General features: G+C 40.7%; 1 protein-coding gene across 5 annotated transcripts in view; it reads right to left on the bottom strand.

Moving 5' to 3' along the window:
* Window positions 1–1,391: 1,391 nt before the first annotated feature.
* LOC144504309 (kinesin-like protein KIF13B) overlaps window positions 1,392–9,562 on the bottom strand; it is a 165,205-nt gene continuing 157,034 nt past the window's right edge. For all 5 annotated transcript variants that reach the window (XM_078229452.1, XM_078229449.1, XM_078229450.1 and 2 more), the window contains one exon: window positions 1,392–8,557. In XM_078229452.1, coding sequence (XP_078085578.1) covers window positions 8,247–8,557 — 311 coding nt within the window. In that variant the 3' untranslated portion in view covers window positions 1,392–8,246. The remainder of the gene's footprint in view (window positions 8,558–9,562) is intronic.

The following is a 9,562-nucleotide window of genomic DNA, read 5'->3' as shown; positions in this document are numbered from 1 at the left end:
GATGATCTGGAGGGGGGGACCGAGTGTAGGATAACAAAGTTTGCGGATGACACAAAGATAAATGGGAAAGCGAATTGCGAGGATGATGCAGAAAGTCTGCAGAGAGATTTGGATAGGCTAAGTGAGTGGGTGAGGAACAGGCAGATGGAGTATCATGTTGACAAGTGTGAGGCTATCCACTTTGGAAGGAATAATAGTAAAATGGACTATTATTTAAATGGTGAAAAATTACAACACGCTACTGTGCAGAGGGACCTGGGGTCCTTGTGCATGAATCGCAAAAACTCAGTTTGCAGGTGCAGCAGGTGATCAAGAAGGCAAATGAAATGTTGGCCTTTTTCGCGAAGGGGATGGAGTATAAAAGCAGGGAGGTCTTGCTGCAATTGTACAAGGTACTGGTGAGGCCGCAACTGGAGTAGTGTGTGCAATTTTGGTCCCCTTATTTGCGGAAGGATGTATTGGCCTTGGAGGAAGTGCAGAGAAGGTTCACCAGGTTGATACCGGAGATGAGGGGGTTAGCTTATGAGGAGAGATTGAGTAGATTAGGCCTATACTCGTTGGAGTTTAGAAAGCTGAGGGGAGATCTTATAGAGACATATAAGATAATGAAGGGGCTAGACAGGGTAGAGGCAGAGAGATTCTTTCCACTTAGAAAGGAAACAAGAACTAGAGGACACAGCCTCAAAATAAGGGAGCGTCAGTTTAGGACAGAGTTGAGGAGGAACTTCTTCTCTCAGAGGTAGTGAATTTCTGGAATTCTCTGCCCATTGAAGCAGTGGAGGCTACCTCGTTAAATATGTTTAAGTCACAGGTAGATAGATTTCTGATCAATAAGGGAATTAAGGGTTATGGGGAGCGGGCGGGTAAGTGGAACTAAACCACCATCAGATCAGCCATGATCTTATTGAATGGCGGGGCAGGCTCGAGGGGCTAGATGGCCTACTCTTGCTCCTATTTCTTATGTTCTCACTGACTCCGATGCTCTGGTTTTGTGTTGTTCTGCTGGTTAGCATAGATCATCAGTTGAACCAGTCATGATTCATTTTGAATGAAAACGCAAGATGCTGCAAACATTCAGCAGTGTCTGCAAAGAGAGAAAAGAGTTAATATCTTAGGTTGATGACTTTTCATCAGAATGACCCTTTCTACAACTGCTGGCAATTTTGCTGAGTGAGTCTAGCAGTTTCTGTTTTATTAATCAGATTTACAGCATCTGAAGTGCTTTAAACCTATCTTGAAGCAATGCTCTGGATTTTCCAATTCTACCGTTTAATACCTTAGAGATTTATTACATTCTTATATAGAAGGTCCCCTTTTAGTTAGTTCCACATTACTTCAAGCATCCAATAATTAATCAGTACAGAAAACCAAGGAATACATTAGCTCGTACATTAATTGGTATTTTTTATTGCTCATTTTTCAGCCAGAAGTAACAAGCAGTGTTATTATACAGAATATTTAAGTATACAATTGACACCGAGATGACGAGTGCCTTTGGATTTCATCAAGCCCTTAAATACACACACAAAATTATTACATACATTCAATTTTTTTGCATTGTGCTTTTTATATACAAACCCGACGGATATACAGATTACCAACCAGCTATGGAACTCTACTTCCCACCAGACTGCAAACAGCAATTAGTGTTAAGTTAAAACCTCTACTGGGCTCCATATAACTATGGAGCCTCAGTTGTGAACTGGAAGGTCAGTGTTTTATTCATACATAAAATTATTCAGTATCAGTAGTTAAAATTTCATTTTTTAATGGTCACATTGATTGTATGATTAATCCCGAAACAAATATGGTACACTTCTGCTCCGCAGAGCAGCAAACATAAATAAATGATTGTATTTTACCTGATCCTGATCCACGCAGACTGCCACAGGTACAATTGTAACATCGTAGAGTAGCATACCTGGTTTGTTTTACATACCCTATAGTCCCCATATTTTATAAAATAGAATTTATATTTAAAAAATGCAATGTTTGGACCCAATACTCTTAAATCACATATATTGTCAGCACAAAACAAAAACCAACTAGTTTCTTATCCCGCTGCTTGTTACAACCTGTAGACAGGTGTTTACCACTGCACTGACACCATGTAGGAACATTAGAAACCATTTTCCCCTCGTAGTCTAAATCACCCAGCCTTGAAAGAGCTGCATATTGAACTCTTGTCTTTTGACTCCCACTTTATCCTGGAGGTTCTCTCTACTGCTGATCACCCTTTAACTAATTATTTTTCTCTGATTGAAAGGTTTGGAATTTATTAAGGATGAGAATTTACAACCTCTCGTACTGGCCTCGAGGATATAATAGGTACTCGCAGATTGTGAGCAGGTAATTGGGTTAAAGATTTGTCATAATGCTATGTTGAGTCTTCTAAAAGCCTATTGTCACATCGTCCCAAACACTCTTTAATGTGTACACATTATTTAAAACATTAACTGAATCCAAAGTACATAAATCACACTGTTAACTCCAAGGACACAGATACTGAGCAGTCATTATTACAATTTTTAAAAATAAAGTTGAGTTCTCTTTCAACCAAAATAAAAGCTTACAGGTGTGTGACAAGTGCTACATAGGTCAAATTAATTACTACCAACCATTCACATATTCAAGTGTAATACCAACACAGAATAGAACATTCACTTGTAAAAGTTAACTTCAAACCTGGATGCCTGGTGTTGCTGACTTTGCATGGTCCGTATTTTCCAGCTTCTCCCTGGCTCCTGCACATTCTAACCACATGTCAATACTTGATTCATGAATAAAAGCAATACTCAGCCTGCTTCCAGCCACAATCGATTGCAAGTTAAATTGACAGATTATCTAACAGTCATGCGTGGAGAGCAACTATAGTGTAACTTGATTTCTGCCAGGCATTTTTGAAAACTGTAGTCAGTAAACTTACATTACCAAGAGTGCACTACATAAGCGACTCTGGGGTCAGCTGCAGAAGGAGCTCTGGAGCTGTGTACTTGCAGTCACATTCTCATGTCTGCACCAAAAACACTTCATAGCAGTGCAGAAGTGGTAATATAACCTCAGTGGACAAGTCCAGAACAGTGTGAAACTTGCAGCGTGCTATCCTTATGGTCTATTTCAGAAAGATCGCATAACACAGTACATCAGGCAACAAAATCACTTTTGACTATTGCAATCACATGTTCTACTAGCTGCACTCATACATCACTCCAAACATCTCAACTGCTGGCAAAAGACATGTCTCAAGTTAAGTAAGCACCGGAATCTTTTAGGTTTTTTTTCGGAAGCTCTCTGCCTGTATCGGTTCTGTGGGAGGTGCTATCAGCAGTGCACAAGTACCAAGAAAGCTGACATATTGAGAAACTATTTACTAAATTACTTTTTTAAAAAACATATGATTGCATTGCCATTTCAATAAAGGTAATTTTAATAAAGGGGGAACAATGATCCGTACCAGACCCATTTCAGATAAGCTGGACTGACAGAAGAGTCTCTGCAACCTAATTTAATTCAGCAGCTTTGATACAAAAACAATTTCATTCTTTGTGCTATCATAGTTCATCCTCCTCCACTGCACTTCAAAAACCTTTTCTTACATTATTACAACATTATTTATCTGAAGGATTAAGGCAAAAATGCCCTGAGCAACCCAGGATGCCTATTTGATGCAGACGTGCTATCAAACATACCTAATGGGAAATATTCACAGAAGATTTTCTCCTGGTACAAACCCACTTAATTTCATTCATCAAATATTAATTAAAGACACGCAAAACAACCATTTGTGCCAACCCAAGCCGCCAGTTGCACTAATTGAACGCCAAAATTCTGGGACGTTACTTGGAACAGTATACGTGGCTAAATAATCCCCTTTTTAATAGCCAGCAAGTAATCTTTCGGACATCACTTGCAACAAAATTACTTCTCTCCAGTGGTGCCTCTCAAAGTCAAACACCAGGAAGTGGTGTCACATTTGTGACAGATTTAATTTGACCATTGTAGGCTCAGAAGACTAGTATGGTGGGCAGGATAATTTTGTACATGATGACTTGCCAAGGTTTTGCTGCACCCCCCCCCCCCCGCCCCCGAATTGCATAAGAATCTCTGCTCATCGGGTCACATAGCTGCTATCAAATATCCACTGAACAGACTCCAGATATATTAAAACCTCAACTTAGTGCCTGTACACCAAGATCTGTAATTACAGAACCCAATTAATAGACAAAAATACATTTCAATCAGGATTTGATGTAAAAGAAATTGACCAAAATATGCAAGAGAAAAAATATACAATTTAAACATATAAAGGCCTCGAGTTAGATTTGAATGTACATTTGATTAATATCTCGTTACATGCTCACGTATCATTTTTAATTGATGTAAATTGTTAACTTTGCGATTAAAATCTGAAATCCAGTTTTAAAAGAATGCTCAGTTTAATATGAAGCAGTTATAGGTGCGTGCTGCAGACATACTGTAATCTTGGAGAAGATGCAAACTGTACATAATCATCCTATAATCTTATTGGACTATATGGGGTGATATACAATCTTCATTGCCCCAACCTAGAAACTGCAGGGGTTTTTGGGGGCAGGGGGTGCTGTTGGCTATTCTCACTGTACAGACAATTAAAATATAGGAATTTGCACACTTTGAAAGAAAAACGGAGGTGTGAAATTGTTCACTCTTCAGTTGAACCCTAATATTGAAAGAATAAACATTAATTTAGTACAATTGCCATCAGGAAAGGGCCTGGCTGGAAAGTATACCCATAGGGTTATACTTTGTACAGACCTGTACTACTTTGTATTACAATGTCTGTTTTTCTCTCTCCATCCACCTGAGGTGAAGAGCTGGTTACAAGGCAGATTAGTGTGTGGAGTAGTCAGGTTTTGTAACTACATTCACACATAGATAATCAGCACTTGGTGAAGCATAATCACTAAGCTAGGTGTGTAATCAGTTGGTAACCTATTATATGCATGGTCTCATTATCAGCATCCAAGTATCCAAGCTATCTATCTGTCTTACAACTGTGTCTGGCTGCACTTTGTTGTTGTAAATAAACCCATTCTACAATTTTTAAAACATAAATTGCGTGACAACATAGTCCCACTCTGTTCAGGGGCTGCTTACAGGTACTGGGAAATAAAAAGGGGACTGATCAGGCCACAGATAAAACTATAATACATGGTCACAGAATCCAGGTCTCAAAGTTCCAATTTAAATAGTCGAGAGAACAACTGGTTGTGCGTTTATACACAACTCTCAATTTGGCAAACAAGCTCCCTACAGGAATCGAGTTTATAAAGAAATAAATCAAATCATCTTGCCCGAATCCTCAGTCTGAAGAATCATTCAATTCGGAAATGTTAATCCTGTTTCACTCTCCTCAGATGCTGCAAGGCCGGTTTTACACCTTTCCAATCCCTCTCAAAAAGATAAGATTGCAAGAAAATAATCAGGTTTACCTTTCTCACACAGTACCATTCAACAATTCAGTCAGTCAGAGGCATTTAAGTAGTGCGCATGACATTCAAACACTGAATGTCAATCACTGAGCAAAATAATAAAACCCACAAACACAGGAAAGGCACAGGGCTTCACACTGATATAAAAGTGTCCAGGTATAATTAATTCACAAGGAAAAGGTATGACATTGGAAAAGAACATGCAACCCATCAAGTAAAATCCTTCTGCTGACTGTTTATAATCTACCCCACCCTATTTAAATCTCATGAGAGGCACTTGTGTGCATAGATAATCCCTGATGCCCAAGAAGAAATGAGGCAAAATTGTAGAATATTCCTTCATGCTCAAATCTCCTGTATTCACCCCCCCTGCTGCTGACAATGTTTCTGCTCTCCGCCAACTTAAAAGGAACCTTATCACTGAATGGATTTCTTTCAGGTGCTTGAACTCATGGTAATGCCTTCTGCACTGAAATCTCAATTCCAATAGTCAGTTAGGGAGATTTCAGAATGGCAAACACCAAGAATTTCTGATTGCCAGTTGTCTATCAATACTGGTGTGCTGTTTTTGTCTCCTTTTCCGAGGAGGGATGTCCTTGCTCTGAAAGTGCAGCGAAGGTTTACCAGGCTGATTCCATGGATGGCGAGATTGATGTACGAGGACAGATTGACCAGGTTAGGATTGTTTTCACTGGAGTTCAGACGAATGAGGGGGGGTCTCATAGAGACTTATAAAATTCTAACAGGACTCGACAGGGTAGATGCAGGGAGGATATTCCCGATGGTGGGGGTGTCCAGAACCAGGGGTCACAGACTGAGGGTTCAGGGTAGACCATTTAGGACGGAGGTGAGGAGACATTTCTTCACCCAAAGAATGGTGAGCCTGTGGAATTCATTACCACAGGAAGTAGTTGATGCCAAAACATTGAATGTATTCAAGAGGCGGCTGGATATAGCACTTGGGGCGGATGGGATCAAAGGTTGTGGGGAGAAAACAGGATTAGGCTATTGAGCTGGATTATCAGCCATGGTTGTGATGAATGGCAGAGCAGGCTCGAAGGGCCTCCTCCTGCTCCCATCTTCTATGTTTCTATTCCACACCTATCAAAACTGCCAGTGGTTACCCTATGTTCAGAGATGTAAATCTAAACATCACAATTAAGAAAACAGCAACTGCTGAAATTACGAGGTAAATACAAACCATGTGTAATACCATCCTAAATAGGAGCAAGTTATAGTTGTAGGTAAAGACCGCTAGCCAGAGTTGGGGATTTTTAATGATGCAAGGCCTTTAATAGGCATTAAGTAGTTGTTAACATATCAGACTTGTTGGCTCCCTTCCCCTTTCTTTTGTTCAATTCCAAGAGAGGTTCACTTACTTTCCATTTCAAGTTCTAACAAAGACTCTACACCTAATCCATTAATCAAATCTCTTCTCTTTTTGGGCATCTTCTCAACTGTGTGTTCCTAATGCTTCATCTGTTAAAAAAAATATTATTTTGATCATTGAGAACACATCAAGAAAGAAAGTTCTGGAAACAAAGAGCACAGAGTGAAGGCTTCTTCTCATTCCTCGAGGCAGAAATGTTTGCTCTCACATTGTGGCCACTACACATTTGTTAAGAATTTGAGGTAAATCAGGGAGGTTCTGTTTCTCTGCATAAGTCCCAATGGAATTAGCACCCATTTCTCTCCAAAAATTCTTCATGTCAATTGATCCAACATTTGCATAGTTTATGAAATGCATTTTTTCTGGCCACAGTGGAAATGGTCTGGTGAGGAAGAACTGTGCGTCACGGCCATGTTCTTCCACATTTACTACCACAACCTGCACTCCAAACCGTACAAAAACAATTCCCAGGTTGAACAGCAGTCAAGAAGCTCAAGATCCCATCTTCCCTAAACACCTGGAACCTTCACATTTCAACCCCAGAATACTTCAAAATATTCCTCAAAATTCCAACAGACCTGTTAAAATATGTTGCATTGCACAGGAATTTAAATTTTACTTAACCACTTAAATTTTCACCAACACTGGCAAAAGTGCCAAAAGCAGATTCCTGGGGCTTGGTAGGAGGGACTTGCACTGGTGCGAGCTGGGCAGTGACACTCCGACAATGGCAGCAAAATGCACAGTCCTGTTTGTGGCATTGTCAGCACTTCACATAGTCCCTTCACATGTTTCACTGAGGCATCGCTGCCCCTGCGGCCCCTCGCTACACCAGCAAGCTGCCTGATAGTCCTGTTGGAAGGAAACAAATGTGAACCTGAGCAGGTGACCCAAATGCTTCTCTCTCTGAACCGCTCAAAGCCTGTCATTGTTGATATTCCTTGTGGGGTTTCCTGATGAAATTAAATTGCTGCAACAATACAATGCCGAGTGATTAATGTCAAAGTGACAGGCAATGAATACACAAGTCTTCAGATGCTCTCCATCAAGGTTCAAAGAGGTGAAGTCAAACTTTGACAATACAAGAGCCCTCACATGAATCATAAATATTTTTACAGTGCGTGTCCAGTAATTCACAAGCCCAACAGATGATTGCCATTTTCAAGAGTTGTTTGATTATCTGCTAGTTTGAAGCAGGAAAACTAAACGATGTTACTGATGAAGACAAATGAAAAGAGGAAAATGAAATGAAAGAGTGGGGTTAACCAATGGATGGGTCCCCTCAGGTTGGGGAAGTTATTCAAAGGTACCAACGGGCCCAACTTAAAGAAGTTTCCTTCGGATGTCCAGTAAGATCCAAACATCACTGTCCACTGGTTCATTTCTCACGAAGGTTTTTGTTCAGCAGACCAGGATTTCCTATACTCGCTCTTTCTTGGAGTCCTGTCACCAGATCGGGAACCCCCTCCACTTTCAGATTTAGCGAGTGAAGTGAGAGCTGATAGGTTTGGGTTGGACCTGGAGAAGTTTCCACTCCTCCGATTCTCTGAAGTCACAGCTGACTGTATCCGGAGGCCAGTGCTGCGCCGTTTTGCTGAGCTGGTGGCTTTTGCGACTCGGTTTGGCCTGACTAGCACTCCGTAGCCTGGGTTACATCGGAAATATTGCTTTCCACCAACTGAACCGTCATTCTTTCCTGAAACATAACAAAAATATTTTACTTCTTTAAGAACTGCAAACCAAAAGCAAATTGTGAAACATTCAGGGTAAATCAAAATGATCTGATTAAATTCCTCTTATTCTGTGATTCAACCCAGTGAAGATAAAGGATTTGGAGATTATACCAGGGGGGATGTAGGTGTGGCTGGCGAGGCCAATATTTATTGCCCATCCCTAATTGCCCTTGTTTAGAGGACATTTAAAAGTCAGCCACAATGCTGTGTGGCTGGAATCACATAAGAATAAGAACTAGGAGGAGTAGGCAATTCAGCCCCTCGAGCCTGCTCTGCCATTTAATACGGTCATGGCTGATCTCATCTCGGCCTCAACTCCACTTACCTGCCCGTTCACCGTAGCCTTTCTAACCCATCACTAATTAAAGCTCTGCCCACCTCTTCCTTAAATTCACTCAAAGTCCCGACGTCCTCCGTGCTCTGTGGTGGTGAATTCCACAGACTCACCACCCTTTGAGAGCAGTAATTTCTCCTCATCTCCATTTTAAATCTGCTACCCCTCATCCTAAAACTATGACCTCTTGTTCTAGATTCCATGTAGGCCAGACCAGGTAAGGACGGCAGATTTCCTTCCCTAAAGGACATTAGTGAACCAGATGGGTTTTTACAACAATCAACAATGCTCTCTCAGTCACCATGAGACCTTTCGATCCCAGATTTTTATTGAATGAAAATGTCAACTGCCGTGATGGGATTGAAACCTGGGTCCCCAAAGCATTACGCTGGGTCTCTAGAGTATTAATCAAGTGACACATAACTATGCCACCACCAGCTAGTCTCCAAAAAAAGTTATTTCCCTAGTTCTTTAAATTGATATCCTGGTTGGTTCAGAGCGCAAGGTTGCAAAATCATCGAGATGAAGAAATCCACCTTCCCATTATCACCAAAGTGAGAAAAAAGATGGCACATATTTCTCCTTGCAGAGAGATAATAGCACAACTCTGAGGCAGGGAGATCATGATGTCATT

This window comes from Mustelus asterias, chromosome 15 (genome assembly GCF_964213995.1).
Source record: "Mustelus asterias chromosome 15, sMusAst1.hap1.1, whole genome shotgun sequence".
Taxonomy (NCBI): Eukaryota; Metazoa; Chordata; class Chondrichthyes; order Carcharhiniformes; family Triakidae; genus Mustelus; species Mustelus asterias.
The sequence above is the reverse complement of the archived record's forward strand: the minus strand, read 5'-3'. Positions and strand labels throughout refer to the sequence as shown.